The sequence below is a fragment of the Lissotriton helveticus genome, chromosome 6, assembly GCF_964261635.1.
Source record: "Lissotriton helveticus chromosome 6, aLisHel1.1, whole genome shotgun sequence".
Lineage (NCBI taxonomy): Eukaryota > Metazoa > Chordata > Amphibia > Caudata > Salamandridae > Lissotriton > Lissotriton helveticus.
Genome location: NC_136067.1, coordinates 613,147,396 through 613,168,017, shown reverse-complemented (window position 1 = coordinate 613,168,017; position 20,622 = coordinate 613,147,396). Strand labels below are relative to the sequence as shown.

General features: G+C 41.2%; 1 protein-coding gene across 1 annotated transcript in view; it reads left to right on the top strand.

The window, feature by feature from the left end:
• Positions 1-20,622, top strand: part of TMEM30A (transmembrane protein 30A) — a 260,141-nt gene that overhangs the window by 195,032 nt on the left and 44,487 nt on the right. Inside the window, exons 5-6 of the mRNA XM_078648076.1 lie at positions 2,983-3,129; positions 13,759-13,968. Of these exons, the coding sequence (XP_078504202.1) occupies positions 2,983-3,129; positions 13,759-13,968 (357 nt within the window). The remainder of the gene's footprint in view (positions 1-2,982; positions 3,130-13,758; positions 13,969-20,622) is intronic.

The window sequence follows — 20,622 nt, the reverse complement described above, 5'->3', positions numbered from 1 at the left end:
CGGAGCGACTCCTGACCACCACTGAAGGCTTTCAGTACCTTGGAGTATACATCACCTCGAATGTGGCTTTATCGTTCCGGAGGAATCTGGAGCGTATCATAGTGAATGCAGTGGCTGACATGGACCGTTGGAGACAGCTCCCACTCACACTCTTGGGTAGAGCGGCCATGTACAAAATGATCATCCTGCCAAAATTTCTTTATGCGCTGCAAAACGAGTATTATCCGATACCTGTTGCGGTGTTCAATAGAATCCATTCGGACCTGCGTACGTTTCTGTGGCTGGGTAAGCAACCACGGGTGGCCCTAACCACGCTCCAGAGGCACCAATACAGTGGAGGCATCTCGCTGCCTAACCTGGAGGCGTACTACTGGGCGGAGCATCTGACGCCGATCAATGCCTGGTTGCATACCCCTGCGGACCACCCGACGTATGCCTTGGAGAGGCATAAAATGTCGCCTAAGAACCTACTAAGCTACCTATATGGTGGCACCGGACGGGCGCGGCTCCTTCCGGCAACGGTCCAGACCCTCACAGCCTGGACTAGGGCCACGAAACGTATGGGGTGGGAGAAGAAGCTCACACGGCAGACTCCGCTGTGGCACTGTCACTGGCTGACAAAGCTCAACAAATTGAGCGGATTCCAACGATGGGACGATATAGGCATCTCCACTATAGGAGATGTGATTGTTAAGGGGGAACTGAAGTCCTTCGGGGCCCTGCAGGGAGACTTCGGCCTCCACGAGTCGCAGCTCTTTAAATACCTACAGTTCCGCAATGCGTGGAGGGTTCAGAACATACCGTTACGGGACATCCCGGAATACGCGCCGCTAGAGGGGCGCCTACTCCAAGAACAGATGGTGGGACAGGCGGTTTCCCTTACCTACAAGACTCTAACGAACAACATGTTGGGAGATCTGGCAAAGCTCAGAGGCGTATGGGAGGCACAGGTAGGAGAGATGGAAGACCTAGATTGGGAGATGGCCCTGATGCACCCCAGAGAGGTGGCAATCAAATCGAGATTACGCCTCATCCAGTTTAATGTGCTACACAGAACGTACTATGATAGAACGTACTATGATAGACAACGTCTCCTCCGTATGGGGAGAGTGGCAGACGCCCGTTGCCTCAGGTGCCTGCAGCAGGAGGGAGACTTCTTCCACACTATATGGGCATGTACTAGAATACAGATCTATTGGACACACATATTCACTGAACAGGAGCCGAAGTTGGTGTTGCTGGGTTTGACCACTGAGGTTGACCTCCCGCGCCCACTCATCACTTTCCTGGTGCTTCCACTGGTGGTAGCGAAACGGGACATTGCAAAACACTGGGGAGCGCAGGAGCCGCCTGACATAGAGGAATGGAGGAGAGGGCTAGACCTCTATATGGCAGCTGAAAGAGTGACCTACAAGGCAAGGGGATGCTCGAAAAAATTCCGCAGAGTCTGGGCAAAATGGCGACACGACCATGGCTTGGACGGGGGGCTGGGAGGGGAGGGAAGAGAGGTTTAGGTTATTTCCCTCCCAGAGGGCAGAGGAGGGGGAGGGCCCGAGGGGATCCCAGTTTACATAAGGGGTGCCCTGAGGCACCGATTGTGAGATGCATCAATAGGGGATTGATCTTTGGAAACTGAAGAAGGTGGAGAGGGATATAGAAGTATAGTTGCTGCCTGAAATGACCAAATGGTTTAGTTGCTATGAGACATTGTAATGTATATACTTTCATGAAACAAACGTTTTGAGGGGGGGGGGGGGAGAAAACGTAAAAGTGATGACTATTTCCGTACTGATAATACATGCAGTTTTCCTCGATCTGTTCTCTGGGCAGTAGTGATCCGATGAATATGGATGTGTAACGCCGCCCGGCCCCCGGGATGTGGGCTGAATGGCTGTGTGAGGCGCTGCCTGGTTAATTGGTGCGTGGTTAAGTTATCCCTCAGAAGAGGCACTGTACAGAATAACCTGCTTTCATCACAATAAAAAGTTGTTTAAAAAAAAATAATAATATAGTTAGATGCATTCAAACATGTTCTAAAAAAGCGAAAAGGGTGCTAACAGTACCACCACGGGCTCATTCCACACATAAACAAGGAGCCATTATGGCTTTCCTAGGAAATATCCCTAATAAGAATATTTGTAAAGCAGCAGCATGAAAGAAGCCACATACCTTTTCTAAACACTATTGTGTTTCTGTTTTCACCCATCAACAAGCAAGAGTGGGTCAGGGTGTACTTAAAACACTATTTTAAACAAGTACTTCAACCAGTCGCTAGCCACCGGAAAAGGGAGCACTACTTTACATTCAATATTAAACAGTTGTATCTAAAGCCAACACATGCTACGAATGGAATATGTTTATTAATCTGTAAACATCTGGTCGTAACGTGTAGTGTTGTAGATTCATATGCACCCACCCTCCTCCCCAGAAGCGTTTGGTTGCATTACCTCATAATATTTAGAATTCTACTTTACACACTCAATTATACCCATATTTCTTTCTTCTGTCACTTTGTTGCACCTTTGTCTAACGCTCACCTGATGAGCCAAAAGCAATCTAACAAAGAAGCCAAGCAACATGTGCAATGCACACCGAAAGGGAAGTAACTATACCTCATGACTCGAAGACTTCTTCGAAGAAAAACAACTTGTAATCATCCGAGCCCCACACTAGATGGCAGGATAATGCTAAGTGTATGAATCTACGTCACTACACCCTACGAATATATGTGCACAGGGTAAATAACATATTCCCTTATTCACATCTTTTTCTTCTATTGTTCTTTTCTCCTTAGAATTGATGAGGGTGTATTATGAAACTTATTTATTTGATAAATTATAGGCCTGTCTTTTCATGCGTTTTGAATTTTTTCCTTAACTTGTAAATAAACTATTTGTTAATTTGTAAATTAAACAAGCTCCAAAATACATGTTAGTAACAACTTGTTTACCTCTTTGTCTTTCCTATCATTTTGCCTTTTAGATTCTTTCAAATTGTATTATGTTTTGAATAATGATACCAAAACCGAGATACCCTTAAATAAGAGAGGTATTGCTTGGTGGACGGATAAAAATGTGAAGTTTAAAAATCCAACTGGCAACACAACCAACTTAACTGAACTCTTTAAAGGTAAAGAAGGCGTGTTTGTGTAATTCATGTTGTTGTGTTAGAGTAGAAGTCGTACTAGGAGTCTATTTGTTATCTTGACTGTGTATTTATTTTTTACTCTTGTGGCTTGGGACGAATGTTATTTTCCAACAAAGGAATTGTGTTTTTTGTTACTGCGCGCAACATAAAAATGAGTGCCTTACACCTGATAAAAAGCTGAAGTTTCTCTTTACCCTCTCACTCAATACCCTTTACAAAATAGTCATTCGTGCCACGCGCCAGCTAAATTATCCCTTTGCCTGGATAGCACAGATTAACAGATGTTGAAACTATAAAAAATAAAAATACAGTCCTTACAGCGTATTTTCAAAACTGTATTTGTGCTATAAACCATTCGTTAACCTTGCAGCTACACCTGTTTGAAAGAGAGTGAAACTGTTAACGTTTCATTTTTGTTTCCAGGAAGACTTTTAACCAATTAACAATTCTGAAGGCAGTTTGCATGTGTACCTTCATGATTCATTGCTGGTATAGCTGTTTCTCATTTAAGCGTTCACCTTCAATCTGCATAGAAAACATAAAATAATTGAGGTGACTCTACGAACAAACATTTCCTATTGAATAGATCTGCCTGTGGATTCCTCACCTTTTGAATATCCTCCATGCGCAACATTCCACGGAAACTGTCCTCTGCACCAGTGTTAAGGTCCATTGCCAGGAGGTACAAGCCTGCTCCAGGGGATCCAGTGTTTTTGTCTTCATACCCTATAACTAAAAGCTTGGTAGTACAGGCTTCTTGTTCCACCAAACTGCTGTCTGGTTCGATTCCAACCACTACAGCTGACAGGGAGTCTAAGAGGATGGAGCGATCTGCCAAGAAGGTCCAAAATGCTACATGTTTATTAGAGCGTTATGTGCATGTTTTAATGGGCTCTGCAAGAGAAGTCGTCCCAAAGCAGCCTGGGTATCTCCAGGGTAATTTTTTTGAGATCTTGAATGATGCTCAGGCGGCTGCCTGCCAGGTAATACAGTCGGGACTGGACACTGCTGCCTCTGTGGCAAGGGCTATGGCTACCTCTGTGGCCACAAGAAAACATCCATGGTTGAGGGGTCTGGCTTCTCGTCAGATATTCAAGCTACATTGATGGACTTGCCCTTCGGTGGGGCAAGTTTTTTGGTCTGAAATAGAATGAGGCTAGAGCGCACTGCTTTCTATTATGTTAAATGTTCTTACTTTTGCTTGTAACTTTTATTGTTTAAGCGTGCAGTCAAGGCGGCGCCTCTTGCCTGTAGTCGCCCAATGAATAATCCAATAAGTAGTGCTTCCCACTGACAAAGTGGAAGCATCCCCTGACGCACAGCTATGAAATCCTCCTGGGAATGGCCCAGAGTTCCTCTAAAGTTTATGAAATAAACAAATTTTCAATGTTCATCTGTCTCTTTTATTAGTCAAAGAGGTATTTTTTGATTCATCAAATTCATCATTTAGAATATATTTCAATTGTATTCAAGTCAAATGCATTTCGGTCACTTAGACCTTCATCTGGGACCACATGAGCTGAAACAAGGTATAACAAAATACTACGTCAGAAAAAATGTAAAGGATAATGTCAAAAAAGTACATGCTGTTCATTTGTATAATGTTAATTGTGGTGACTTTCTGTGCATTTCACCCAAGTGCAAAACCAGCTTTTGTGTTGTCGTGACATAATATAACCAAAACACGCCCGTTTCGGGCACTCACATTGTTGTACTTGATAATCATTTGCGTGTTATTCTATTGCCATATTAGCGAAACTTTCAAGGAAAACGTAAGAACAACTTTGATGTAAAGTCTCCCTATGTACACACAATGGTTAATAAGACTCGTATTAGTGCATCATTGTATGGTTTTTAACTCACTTTCTCGACGCATTAAACCAGGAAGTGATGCTACTAATAAACCACCACCAAACAAACTATCCGCCCAGAAAGACACCACAAACTGGTCAACCTAACACAGAAATGACTACCACAAAGGGAACGGCAGTAGTTGAAAAACCAACGACTTCAACAGCGAGCGGTACTATTGATGAGCATTTTTTATGCGAAGGCCCAGACCTACAAGGAGATCCTGTAGGAGAAATCGATCCTCCAAACACAAGGAGCGTGACGACAAAAATAAAGGAGAAAGAGAAAAAGAAGACAACACCAAAACCCACCTAGTGATTAACATATCCAATTACAAGTTGACTGACCAAGAACTTGCAGTACTGGAAAAAGGTACTTCCTTTGTTCCCACGACTGACCAACTCACTGGAACTGGAGATCAGTTTCTTCAAACTTATGCGCAAATTAAGGTTGCGTTATTTCTTCGATCATGTAGTGGATAAACCCTTGACAACAGAACAGGATCAGCTAAAAGGATTACGAGCCAGAAGTATTTTTATGGCACCGTTGAGTCACAAAACACTCGACTTATTTGAGACCATGGTCAAACAGGATTTGAATAAAATAAAATTTGAGAAAAAACCACGTAGAAACCTGACTAACAAAGACCTGGATATCTTAAAAAAACTTGCTGATAACAAAGAGATAGTGTGCACTAAAGCAGATAAAGGCGGAGGCCTGGTCATTATGAATGCCACTATGTATCAACAAAAAATTGAAGAACATCTAGGGGATTCCAATACCTATGCAAAATTGAATGCAAACCCCACTAAAGAATACACCAAAAAGCTGACTGAACTAGTTGAGAGAGCCAAGGAAAATGGCACCATCGACGATAAAACTAAGAAATTTTTGTTGAAGGAGAATCCCAGTAGCCCGACATTTTACATGATGCCGAAGGTGCACAAGAATTTGTGGGACCCTCCCTTACGTCCCATTGTATCCACGAGAAACAGCATACATGAAGCCACAGGTCAATTCATTGACCAATATATGCAACCTTCAGTACAAAACATGATGACATACATTAGAGACTCCACTGATTTTTTGACGAGGTTGAACCAGTTGGAACTTGAAGGAAATGAAGAATTGATACTATGCACAGCTGACGTAAAGTCGTTATACACTTCGATACCCCATGGAACAGGCATCGAAGCAATGGAACAAGCCATTCTATCAACGGATTATGAAGAACCCATGCAGATCTTTCTCATAGAATTGTTAGTTTTCACGCTATATCACAGCTATTTCAAGTGTAACAATGAGTGGTACCAACAATTAGTTGGTACATCAATGGGCAACTGCGCAGCCCCGGTATATGCTAATTTATACATGAAGGCATATGAGGAAGAGCACATACTGAACAACCACACATGGACTGACAATCTGAAAATAATAGTACGGTACATAGACGACATATTCTTAATATGGAAGAACTCGGAAGATATGCTACAACAAGCACTCACTGAATTGAACTTAAAAAATGAAAGAATTCAACTCACTTGGGAAATCTCCATGTCCACCATAACGTTTTTAGACGTCCGAGTCAATTTACAGGAAGGGAAAATACAAACTGAAATGCACAGAAAAGCAACAGACAGGAATAATACTGTTCACTTTCAAAGTTTTCATCAAGACTCACTGAAAAAGAATCTACCCATATCACAGATGATGAGAGCAAAAAGAATTACTTCGGAGACAAGCAAAGTGGATCACACTTTGAGAGATATGGGTGATAGATTTCTAAGGAGAGGATATCCAAAGACTCTTGTTGATCAATCTATTGGGAAGGTTAAGAACATACCAAGGGCAGAACTGTTGAAAACACGCACTAAGACTAAACAAGAAAGAATGACAGTTGTATCAAAATATTCAACCATGAGCCACAAATTTAAAAGAATCATACGGACCCATTGGAGTATTCTACGAGCAGAAGTTGACTTCAAACCCAGCTTTGAACAACAACCTATTTTTGCCTTTACCAGGGGCAAAAACTTAGGAGAACTATTGAAACAAAAAAGACAAAAAGATGAAATTTACCGAGGTACAAGACCTTGCTTGCAATGTGGACATTGTAATAACATCATAAGAGGAAATACGATCACACACCCAATGAAGGGACATAACATAAAGCTACATGTTAATGCAACCTGTGACACGGCCAATGCTATCTATATGTTGAAATGTCCATGCGGAAAGGCTTACGTAGGAAAGACAACCAGAAAAATAAAAACACGACTAAACGAACACAAATCAAATATAAGAACTGTGAACGTTAAATCAACAATAGCGTTGCATTTTAATGAAGCCAAGCATAACGTTTCACAACTTCAATTAACCATCTTGAAAGTAATTGAAAAAAGAGAAGGTCGGGACAATAACAGGTTTCTCCTTCAGAGGGAGAACAGTTGGATGTATCTGCTAAATACCCATAAGCCCTTTGGTCTCAATGATCGGGTAGAATTTATGTGCTATTTATGAACACGTGCTATAGACTTTCAAAAACACAGTTGTGTTTTGCTTTACTCATACTGGTGGATAAAGTAGTCATCTACTTGTAAAACATTTTACTTTATATTTTTGATATTCTGTTATTTATTTAATTTTTTCGATGCCGATTATGATGACTTCTTTCACTCATTATTGTATAATGTTTTTATATCATTTTTATATCATTTATGATAATAGCATCGAGTGATAGGAATTGCTAGATATCTCCGTTTAGGAAACTTCATTGATAGTCTATTTATTTTTGAGACCCGCATGATTGGTAGAAGTCCCGCTCATGTGACCGGGAATCATCCAATCAGAATGACAGTTAGAATAACGTGTACTGCACATTGAGCTTGAAGAGGGGTGATTGGACCGGCTTCTTGCGAATGCCGGGAGATTGCCGGATGCGGTTTCTAACAGAGAGCAGGAGAGAGGAGACGCTGGTTTAATGCGTCGAGAGTGAGTTAAAAACCATACAATGATGCACTAATACGAGTCTTATTAACCATTGTGTGTACATAGGGAGACTTTACATCAAAGTTGTTCTTACGTTTTCCTTGACAGTTTCGCTAATATGGCAATAGAATAACACGCAAATGATTATCAAGTACAACAAATGTGAGTGCCCGAAACGGGCGTGTTTTGGTTATATTATGTCACGACAACACAAAAGCTGGTTTTGCACTTGGGTGAAATGCACGGAAAGTCACCACAATTAACATTATACAAATGAACAGCATGTACTTTTTTGACATTATCCTTTACATTTTTTCTGACGTAGTATTTTGTTATACCTTGTTTCAGCTCATGTGGTCCCAGATGAAAGTCTAAGTGACCGAAATGCATTGGACTTGAATACAATTGAAATATATTCTAAATGATGAATTTGATGAATCAAAAAATACCTCTTTGACTAATAAAAGAGACAGATGAACATTGAAAATTTGTTTATTTCATAAACTTTAGAGGAACTCTGGGCCATTCCCAGGAGGATTTCATAGCTGTGCGTCAGGGGATGCTTCCACTTTGTCAGTGGGAAGCCCTACTTATTGCAAGTTTTTTGGTGCCAAGGCAGATTCTGCGCTGCAAAGGTTCAAGGATAATAAGGAGACTGCGAGGTCCTTGAGTCTTCAGTTGCAACCTATGGACTACAGACAGTTCCGTAGGTTTCAAGGCTTCAGCCGGGACCTGTCCTTTCGAGGAAGAAATTGACAGCAACAGCAGCAAGCCTCAAATCCCCTTAATATGAGTAACAAGGGATGGGGCAGAGATCGTCAGCTTGGTTCTGCCCATCAACCAGCCTCCTTCTCTTTGTTCTCCCAGGCCAATGGCGCTTGAAAGCAGCTCTAGTTTCACCATCATAGAGCATGCTTGTCCAGTGGGAGGACAGGTTTGACTTTTTTCTGCCTCCCTGGAGGTCTGTCACTACAGACCTCTAGGTCGTCGACATTGTGGAAAATAGTTATGCCCTTCCAGAAGTGCCCCCTTCGCCTCACTTCGCTTTTGTTCCAGTCCTGAAGGTCTTGAGCCTGCTCAGTCTGTTTGCTACATGCATTTTGCTGGTCAGTCATGCATGCTCGCACAAGAGGGCTCTCAGTGGAGCCTTCAGACAATGGTTTCAACACAACAGAAAACTTGAGGATATGGTCACGATCTCCAGAGACACTGCAGCATATTTTCAATGGTGGGGGGTGTCCAGCAACCTGTCACAAGGGAAGCCGTTTCATCCCCCTCCTCCAGTGGCCATAATGATAACAGATGTGCAGCCTATCTGGAGGTCAAAAGCCTTTGGTCTCCAGAGGAAAGATTGTTGAAAATCAATCTTCTGGAATTGCAGGCAATACGTTGGCTCTCAACGCTTTCCCCATTCTATTTGCGGGCAGTCAGTTCAGGCCTCAAGAGACTATACTACTGCGATGTGGTAGGTAAACAAGCAGGGAAGAGTTGGGTTGTATCTCCTCTGCAGAGAAGCTCTACGGTTTTGGCCCTGGCCCCAGGATCATCAGATTTGCATCATCGGAAATCACTTGGCCGGAGTTCTGAAAGTAAGTGTGGGCTGTCTCTTTCTGCATTATTCAGCCACTCACAAGTGGCTTCTCAATCAATAAGTGGTTCCGCATATTTTCAGACTGTGGGGGATTCCTCAGTTAGAACTGTTTGCCACTCACAAGAATGTGCACTCCATGCGTCATTGTGCAGTCTTCAGTATCCGATGCAGAGAGGATTGGGGAACGCGTTCAGTTAGACTGGGGATACCAGCTGCTTTATTCTGTTCTCCCCCCTACCCTTAATTTCTCGGGTTGTGAGGAAGATTCGCCAAGAATGGGCCCACGTCATATTAATAGCCCCGGATTGGCCGCAAAGGGTATGGTACACCAGCCTTCATTACTACTTTGAGCCTTCCTCTGTCTCCCTCACAGGGCAGACCTCCACTCGCAGTTGCAGGGGCAGGTTCTACACCCCTACCTCCAGAGCCTGCACTGTCATGCCTGGAGATTGAACGATGAAACTGGAGTTTTTTCTCTCTCCCATCTAATGTGGTGGACATTATTTTTTATCAGCCAGAAGGCACTCCACCAAGGCAGTCTCTGCTGGCAGGTGGGCTTAATTTATGAAGTGGTGTGGAGAGAATTCAGTTGACTCTTTGAAGGCCTATTTGTCGAATGTTTTGAGTTATGCGCTTTCCCTGGCGCTGCAACGTTGTGCTGTTGCAACAGTTCAAGGATACCTGTTTGCTTTTCTTTGCTTGCCTGACCAACCTTCCGTTTTTAAGTCGCCTATAGTTTTAAGATTCATTAAGGGGCTTACTAATAGGTTTCCTCCCACTCAGTTTATCATTCCTCAGTGGGATCTTAATCTAGTACTTACATTTCTTATGTATTCTCCTTTTGAGCCCTTGAGCCCTCGCATAGTTGTTTGTTGAGGCCACTTACCTTTAAAACTATTTTTCGTGGCAAGAACATCTGCCAGAAGAGTTAGTGAGCTGCACGACCTTAGCTCTAGGCCTCCTTTCACAACCTTTCATTCAGATGAGTTGGTGCTTAGAACCAGAGCTGCTTTTCTGCCAAAGGTTATCACTTCATTCCATTTAGGACAATCCATTACCTTGCCTACTTTTTACCCTTCCATGCATCCATCAAAGGAGGAGGAGAGGCTACATCGTTTGGACCCTCAGAGGGCTGTGAGTTTCTACATGGACAGAACTCATGGATTCAGATTGGATAACCAGTTGTTTGTTGGCTATGTAGGCAAGATGAAAAGGAAAGCAGTACACAGGAGGGCATTGTCCAGGCGGATAATCCTGTCTATCAAGAGTTGCTACGCCTTGGCTAAGATCCATCTGAGGGTATTAGAGCTCATTATACCAGAGCTAAATCTTTAACTTCTGCTTTGGCTAGAGGTGTCTCATGCGGACATTTGCAAAGTGGCAACTTTGGACTCCGTCCAGATTTTTGCAAAGCATTACTGCTTGCATTCTGAAGTGAGGAGGGACAGCCATTGTGCTCGTTCTTTGTTACAGGATTTTTTGGTATAAGCAGGCAGGTTCCCACAGAATGCAGGACAGCTTGGGGATTCTATTCAAAAGGTGAGGAATCCACAGGTAGATGTACCCATCAGAGGAACACGTTACTTAACCTTTGGTAACGCTTTTTCTGGTGGTTACAGTATCTTTCCGTGGATTCCTCACTGACCTTTCCGCCTCACCATTGCCTGTCTGCATATACCGACATAAGGGGGAGGAGTTCCACAGCTTTCCTGCATTATAGGAGAAAGAGTGGCTGCTGCTTCTTGCTCTCTTTATTTTTGTCACTGTGGGGTGCAACATGTTTGCCAAGCGGAGGCTTCTGTTAGGGAGTTATGGGGTGATCATAGATTGATTGATCGATCACTGGCCCCTTTCCCCTGAAGGACTTATGGGTAATACACAGTCCTTTGAATTTGATTCTCTCCACTATTGGCAGCCAGTGTAGATTTCTCAAAGCAGGGTTAGCCAATTGCCGATAAGGGAGATCTAGGAGCAAACAGCCCGAGCAATTCTGAATTAACTGTAATCTGGTTGTCGTGGCCTTAGGAGCTCCTGGATAAAGGGCATTCCCGTAATCCATGCGTGAGAGAATCAGAGCCTGGGACATTATCCTTCTTGTGAGGAACGGGAGGAGAGGAATAACTTTCCGAAGCATCCTCATGATGAAATAGCATGTTGCAGACAGTTTAGCTGTTTGGTATCCGAAGGTCAGGGAGCGATCCAGCCACATGGCAAGACTTTTAATTTGATTCTTAGGTGGTGGGGCAGAGCCAAAACAATTCGGCCACAGTATCCCTAAATTGGCTGTTGGTGAGTTGCCTACTAGCATGAGCTCCGTCTTGTCTCAGTTCAATTTTAAACATGAGAGCTCCATCCATTTGGCAACCTCCTCTAAGCAAGGGCCTACGCTTGCCAATGAGTTTTCTGGGCAGTTTAAGGCCATGGCCAGTTGTATATAATCGGCATGAGTCACAATTGTTATGCCAATGGCTGGACTATCTCAGCGAGCGGCCTCATGTATATATTGAATAACATGGGGCTAATGGAGGATCCCTGAGGAACACCGTAGCTGAGGGTCATACTCTTAGACAAAGCTTCTCCTTCGAAGACCTAAAAAGATCTGTCCTCTAAGAAGGATTGTAGCCAAGTAACACCCCCTGATACTCCCAGTATCCTGAGTCTGGAGAGTAAGATGTTATGGTTGACAGAGTCTAATGCGTCGCTGAGATCCAGAAGAATGATAGCCGCTACGCCACCCTGATCCAGGATCCTCCTGGACTCTTAAACTACCACTAGGAGCTCTGTCTAAGTCGTATGTGGGGGCAAAAACCCATCTGTGTAGGGTGAAGCAGGTTATTCTATTCTAGCAACTCGGATAGCACTGAGTTAACATGCCTCTCCAAGATTTTGCTAATTACTGGGAGGAGGGAGATAGGCTGATAGTTCCCTAGGGTACCTCGATCCAGATTGGGTTTTTAATAGTGCCTTTACCATGGCACATTTCCATGTAAGAGGAACCACTCCTGAGGAGATGGAGGTGTTGATCAGTTCTTGGATCACTGGGAGAATTGTGCCCGTAGCTAATTTCAGAACATATGGGGGGGCTGGATCCCTAGGTGATCCAGATTTAACCCAGGCCATGATGGATTCTAGAGAGTTAAGATAATACGTTTATGTGGAGTACTGCACTTGGGGGGCATTCAAAAGGTGAGCAATACACCGCAGATAATTTATCCACCAGAAAAAGCGTTACCAAAGGTAAGTAACTTGTTCTTGTGGGTTAAAAGCTAGACATACCAGTTTAGCCTAAAGAATTCAGGTTTTTTTCACAAAACCCATGTGTGACATAATGCAGAAGATTTGCTTGTTTAACTAGACATTCGCCACTCAAGAACCACTTGCACTTTTAAATGTCTCTAAAAAGTCAATATTGATGAAAAACAAACTTAAGTGCTGAAATAAAAAAAACTGAAAAAAGGTTCACACACACAATTGAATTGGATCCATGGCGTCTTGCTTGCATATAAAAATGCTTAATCCGATACAAGTTTGTAGGGGGGAAATAAATCAGTAGTCTAAGTTCTACTCGATAGAGACTACAGGCTTCTTAACAAGTGTATTGCAGGAGGTACCATGTTTCCCTATAGCTTCATTGTTTCAGTGTCCTCTTTTATGTTTTCATGCAGTGGAATTCAAAACTTCAATGCAATTGTAGTTCATAACATTATGCTCATCCCCAGATCCTCTACACTACTTCCCTACAGCTTTCTTGGAAGACCTGTCTATCCATTTGGGCATAAAACCAGTCACTTAAACGTGAGTTGTGCTGGAAATGCCTCATGCCCACTAACCAGTGTAGTCCAAAAAATACATCTTAATCTGGTAAAGCTTATTTAATTTCTTTTAAGGAAACATTTATATTTTCAAGTTAGCACATATTCGGAAAATACGGAGTACACTGATATTTTGCAGAAAAATATTTGCATAACCGGACAACAAATTGAGAGGGTGGAGTTTATATTTTGCCCTTGGAATAATTCCAGGAGAAACCAAATAAGTACTGGCATGAATGCAAAAACACAAGTTGAAGGCCGGGAGCTATAGAGAAACCCTCACTTTAATATCTGTATTTTAAGTTATCACATACAATTTCTAATTTCTTTGCTCTCACAGTGAGTTATTATTAATTTATTTTATTTCAGGTACCACGCAACCTCTGAATTGGCAAGGTCCAGTCTACAAGTTGGATACGCTTGACCCTGACAACAATGGGTTCATCAATGAAGACTTCATTGTTTGGATGCGTACAGCAGCTTTACCTACTTTCCGGAAGCTTTATCGCTTGATAGAGCGGAGCAATACTATGCAGCCTACTTTGCCAGCAGGAAACTACTCTCTTTTCATTTCATATAGTATCCTTTCACATAAATCTAAGTGTTCATGTTGTGCTGCGCCCAGCAAAACCATCGAAATGTCCAATGAATCTTGACCTTTATTCAGTGCAAATGCTGATTATAACAGAGTTCAGTTTGTGTTGTAGCGAATTCAATCACTGTCCATTTTCATTGGCCTATCTGGCACCCTCCATTTGTGTGCTACTGCAGTGTATTCTAAGCATTGTGGCAGGAAGCTTGCGCCTGCTAATCTTTCGGATTATTGCCTGCTTAGCTGCAGTTTTGTTGTGCCACTTGTTTTGGTGACTACCGAGTTTTCCTCTGTAGCGGTGCTTTCTGACCTTTGTCTTTATGTATGCCATTATGTGGCTTTTAAGAGTATCAGACAACCACAACTTGACTTTTGTCTTTTTCATAAATGAGTTCCATAACTGACAAATTGTTTTCTCCTAACCTGAAGGCCTGCTGGCATGCAATGCCATTTGTTAGATAGGATTTTCCAGCCAACATACTTTACCCTTGCCTTATGAAAATTAATCAACTTCATTGAGTATTTGAGGCAGGCTGTGTTGTGACCTAAAAATGACTTTTTATAATGTACAAAAGCCTTTTTTTTTTTTTTTTACGAGTTGAAGTATTTCTCTTAAAATGTCTCTTGCTACCCTTTCCGAATCGCAAGTAGGAGTGTGAGAACGGCACAGCCATTATTTTAACAATTAAGAATGTCTTGTATCAACCATTTGTGAACATAATTTTAATCATAACCCATTGATATCTTCTGATGGTGTATATACACCATCAGAAGGTAACAAAACTTCAAGTGCAAGAACAGCTCTCCACTGGACCCCAAAAGATAAACTTACGATAGGCATCTCAAACAACACGTAGAAATGAACTGTGGAAACAGAAATTAAAACCCCGATCAACACCTGCGGCACTGTACAAAAAATTGCACAAGAAAGACCGAATTTGAGGTTCTTCACTACTGTCCTACATGCCAGTTGGGATAACGGGCAGTTAGTTATTAACCCATGGATCATTTATCTACCCCCGAGATAGGGTCGGAACTGATTCGGAAAGGGGGAGTTATCCCTGTTGGCAGCCTCGGAGGAAGCAGGTGGTGTTATTGAGGACCACTGCTTGCTCCTCCTAATGCCTTCCTAAACAGGAAACATTTTTTCAGCTGCATCTGTCCCTTTAATGGATATGGATTTCTTTAGTTAAAGTTACTGCAGGTTTGACCTGTCAAAATTTAACAAACCGATATTTAATGCGCCCAATAATTATCAGATGAAGTAAATCCCACTTCGAATTTCAAACCCCTGCACAGGGGTTTACTTGCACAAAGGTCGGATAACGCCGATCCACTTGCAGTCAGGGACTTAGTGTTCTGTTTAGAGCAGGGCTTAAAGTTCAAGCTTAGGGTAAAGTAATGGATACTTTTCTGATTTTAACTGCATTCAGGGTTATACCCACAAAAGGAATTACTGCACCAAAAATATCTCCCAAAATTTCTGAAAAACTTTCTCTTCTGAATCTACTCAGATGATTGCCAATTTCAAATGAACCCTTTTCATTTCCGTCTACATGAAAAAAATTTGGGAAGACTAAACCAACATAAGTCCCATACCAGTGGTCTGGGAGATTGTAGTAAGCCTTGTCTCCACATACAAAATAAATTTCAGGGAAAATTGGATCTTTGCCACCTTTGAATCCCCATCCACTCAAGATTTGATAAGTATCCTCACACTGACTTGAACCCACAAAATAATTGTCAAAAAGCGTGTTGTCTCTCCTAATGCAAAGCTTACCACTAACTGGTTTATCTATGTGAATAGCAACATTTTCTAATGATCTACCATTAAGTTTTTCATCCTCAACTTGCCAAAACTTAGATTTGGTTTGTTTCAGCATCTCATTTCTTTTATAAATTGCTCTTCTCTCCAACTAAATTCAAGAAAGACTTCTCCTCATTTCTCAATTTACAAGTTAAATTGTTTCTAAAAGCATATTCATATGTTAGTTCATTTGTTACAACAAAGAATTCCCTCATCTGTTTCGCTTGTTTATGCTTATTCAATCTTTTGTCAACTTTTAGATTTTCAAAAATCTCGTCGTGGTTAGAATAATAGTACTCTAAACGACCTGTTTGATAAAACAAACTAGCTATTACGCTGCATGTAATGCCATAAGTAAGGGAAAGTATGTTATAGGTCACCCCCTCAGAAACAGAGACTGGTCATTTCACACAAATGTATCAATCCTTAACATCCATCACTCTAACATATTCAGAAAGAAGTCTTGAAAAAGTATTACTAGAAAAGTCACCAACAGATCTATCTTGGTGGATCTCTGGCTTGTGATCAATAACTCTGTTAGTTTTGCCTGCTGTACCATGATTATCTTGTTTAGCCATAGCTTTGCTTGTCATATTAGCCTTGTATATTTCCTTGTCAATTCCAAAAGGGAAAATGACAGCTAGAATTAACCAGACCAAGATTATTAAAACCACACAAATTAGTGAAATTTTACAACATCTCCTCAGAATAGAACACCTTGAATCATAATTAACATAAGGCATCTTTTACTCAGAACAAGAGCCTTTCAGAGAAAATCAAATACTAAAAATTTAAAAATCACTAAATATACCCCCCTGTTTTTTTAAATTATTTTTTTTACAGAAAACCCTACTTTCTAACAGCTTTTCTTCGACCTTGCGTCTTACATCAATGTATTTTTCAGCTAACACAATTTCTTCGACCTTGTGTCACCTAACACAATTTTTTCAGCCTTATGCCAAATTTACTGAAATCATTTTAATCATTTCCACTTGTGTCATCTAAATCTTCCTGACTACTACTATTCACCTCCACCACAGGTGGGATGATTATGTACGTCCACTCAGGGGACTTGTACTTCTGGTTAGGCTTTACAACTCTTTTTGCTCTACTACTGATAACTTCTATTTTCTTCCCTGCTTGAATTTTCTTATCAGTCACTTTTCTGACTAGAGACTTCGTTCACCTGCTCTTTTGATCTGTTCACAAATTTGAATTTTAGTCCCTCATTTTCATTAGGCCAGTTATCACCTCTTCTTTGCAATTTCTTTTTTGGTTCAGATGTGTTGCACTCAGCACTCCAAGCTCTTTTTCTAAAATTTCTTATTATCACTTTCATTTGAATCTGTTTCTGATACTTCAATTCTAAATCTAGGCTCTTCTTTACTCGGCAGTTTCACTCTGTTAGGAACATCATCCTTATAGCTGGTACTCGGAATTTCGTCTTCTTCTTCTTCTGGAATAATTTCCAACTTCCCAGTTTCAGGAATTCCGTTCCTGCCTTCAGAGTTTCCAATCTGCTTTTCAATTGAATTTTCCAGATATCGACCTTCTTGTCGATCTTTAGGATCTGGATTTCTTTCAGGTTCTTCTTCAGAATCAGAATCAGTTGTTGTGTCACCTTCGTCAGGATTTTCAGGTGTTGGCACACGAATAGTGTGACTAGCGTGAATCCACCTCTTTAATCCTTTGCACTTTACTGCATTTGTTGTGACAAGAATCACCTGTCTTGCTTTTTGCCACCTGGGTACCAGACAATTTCTTCTCCGATGTATTTTTGTCCTCACCCAGTCACCTGGTAACAGATCATGAGCTTTTTCTTTGTCTCTTGCAATTACATCAGTTCCTACCTGGTGGAACACAGAAGTCACTACGTCAGAAAGGTTCTTACAGTATTCCAAAATGACGCTATCATTTATACTCATTAGCTTTCCAACAGGTACAAATGCTTGTCTCATGACTCTACCCATGACAATGTCATGAGGACTCAAACCTGTCTTTTTATCAGGAGTACTTCTCAAAGACATCAAAACAAGTGGGAGTGCGTCAGTCCACTTTACTCCTGTAGGGAAACACATCTTTGCTATTCTATTCTTGATCGTACCATTTATTTGCTCAACCACACCTGATGCTTCTGGTCTGTAGGCACAGTGCAGCTTCTGTTTTATGTTCAATGCTTCACAAATCATTTGTAATAGTCTGTTCTCAAAATGTGTGCCTCGGTCAGTTTCCACAGTCACTGGAAAACTGTACCCAGGTATGATCTCCCTTAAAAGCAATTTTGCAACAGTAACTGAATCATTATGACGTGTTGGACACGCTTCCACCCATCTTGAAAATAGACAAACTATCACAAGAACTTACCTCAATTTATTGTGGGGTGGCATATTAATGAAATCCATTTGTAACCTAGTAAAAGGACCACCCTCCCGTCCTATGGTTCCCATGCTCACAACTGTTTTTCTGTTTGGATTCATTTGTTGACAGACTAAGCATCTCTGACAAAATGATTCTGCAATTATTCTAAATTTTGGGTTGAACCATGTCTGCCTAAATAACCTGATCATGGAACCTCTTCCAATATGTCCTGGACCATGATACATTCTAGCCATGTCAGCAATCATACTATTTGGCATTACTGGTCTGTCATCTTTGTAAACCCAAATTTCATCTTCCTCTCGCTGTCTGCAACCTGCTCTTAACCATGAGTTGTTCTCCTCATCATCCGCCTCATCTTGTAAATCTTTAACTCCTTGCCATGTCTCAACTACAGATGTTAGCATGAGTGAATTCAAAACATGTTCATTGTTTTTCTCCCGATTGATTGAATAATTGTTTATTGCACAGTGTTTTGCAATCTCATCTGCATAGGCATTTCCTTTGGTTATATAATCATTGCCCTTTTTATGAGCCACACATTTCAGGACAGCAATTTTCTCTGGTAACTGAATGCCATCGATCAATCTTTTGATCAATTTTGCATTTCTTATAGGTGATCCCGCAGAAGTTAAATAACCTCTTTGAGACCAGAGTTGACCATAGTCATGAACCACACCGTATCCATACTGACTATCAGTCACTATGGTAATTCTTATTCCTTTTGCTCTTTCACATGCTCGAATCAAAGCAATCAATTCTGCTACTTGAGCTGAACGAATTCCTTCGAGACAGGAAGCCTCAATTACATCTGCAACTGTGCAGCCAGAATATGCTGCTCTCAGAATACCTTCATCTGTTCTTAAACATGAACCATCAACAAAGTAAACAAAATCTGACTCTGGCAATGGAACATCTTTAATGCCCTGCCTTGGTTTAGTACAATATTCAAAAACATCCAAGTATTCGTGATCAATGTCATTTTCATTTCTGATCTCTGTTACAGTACCATCAGGCAACAATGTGGAAGGATTTAAATTCACACACCTTGCTATTGAGACGTTATCTGATCCCGGAATAATTTTCTCATATTTCGTTAATCTGTTACTTGTCAGATGCTGTGTTTTGCTTCTGGTAAGGAGAATTTCAACAGAATGGGGTACATAAACTTTTACAGGAAACCCCATTATGATTCCTTCACTCTGTTCAAGGCTTACACTTGTTGCAGCCACTGCTTTTAAGCAGCCAGGTAATGCTTTTGCAACAGGATCAAGAACAGCTGAGAAATATGCAATTGGCTTTCTCAGTTTCCCATGTCTCTGTATTAGAACTGACAGTGCACATCCTTCCCTTTCACTGCAATACAGCTCAAATTCTTTTTCATAATCTGGTGTACTCAAAGCAGGTGCTTCACACAAACTTCTTTTTAACTGCTCCAAAGCTTCTAACTCAGTTTGTGTCAGAATAATCGGGTCTTTTATGTCTGCTTTAGTCAGTCTCGGAAGTGGTTTTGCAATTACTGAAAATCCACTAATCCATTGACGACAGTAACCAACCATTCCTAGAAACATTCTGACCTGTCTTTGTGTCTTTGGAGGTTGCATTCCCTGAATAATTTTAATTCTCTCAATTGTTACCTGTCTGATTCCTTTCGCAATCCTGTGACCAAGATATTTAACTTCTTGTTTGCAAAACTGTAATTTCGCAGGAGACACTTAATGTCCTTCATCTGCCAAATGATTCAAGAGAGTAATGGTATCTGTAACACAGTTATCTCGTGTTTTCGCTGCTACTAGCAGGTCATCAATGTATTGGACCAATGTTGATTTTCCAGGTAAATCTAAATTTTCCAAGGATTTCTTTAACAACTGATTAAAAATAGATGGACTCTCTGTATACCCTTGAGGGATACAACACCATGCTAGGATGCGATCCTGGAACCTAAACGCAAAAAATTGCTGGCTATCTGGATGCAATGGAACAGTAAAGAACGCATTGCAGAGATCAATGACTGTATACCATTCTGCATCATGCAGAATCTGATAAAGAATTACGGCAGGGTTTGGAACAACTGGGCAACATGGAACAACTATCTGATTAACCTTTCTCAGGTCTTGAACAATCCTGTAAGTTCCATTTGGCTTTTTGATACCCATAATCGGTGAATTACATGGACTACTCTCAATTTCTTTTAGAACACCTTGTTTTATGAATTTTTCAATCACAGGTATGACACCTTCAATAGTTTCTGCTTTCATTTTATACTGAGGAATATTTGGAAAATCTACTCCTTGTTTCACTGTAATTTTGACTGGATCCACGTTTCTCATCAAACCCATTTCGCTTCCTGTAAGATCCCAAATTTTAGCATTAACTGTTTCTTTTAATTCTTCTGGAAGACTTTCCTTATCAAATACAGGAAATAATTTACTTTCCTCTGCTTCAACCATTAACATTG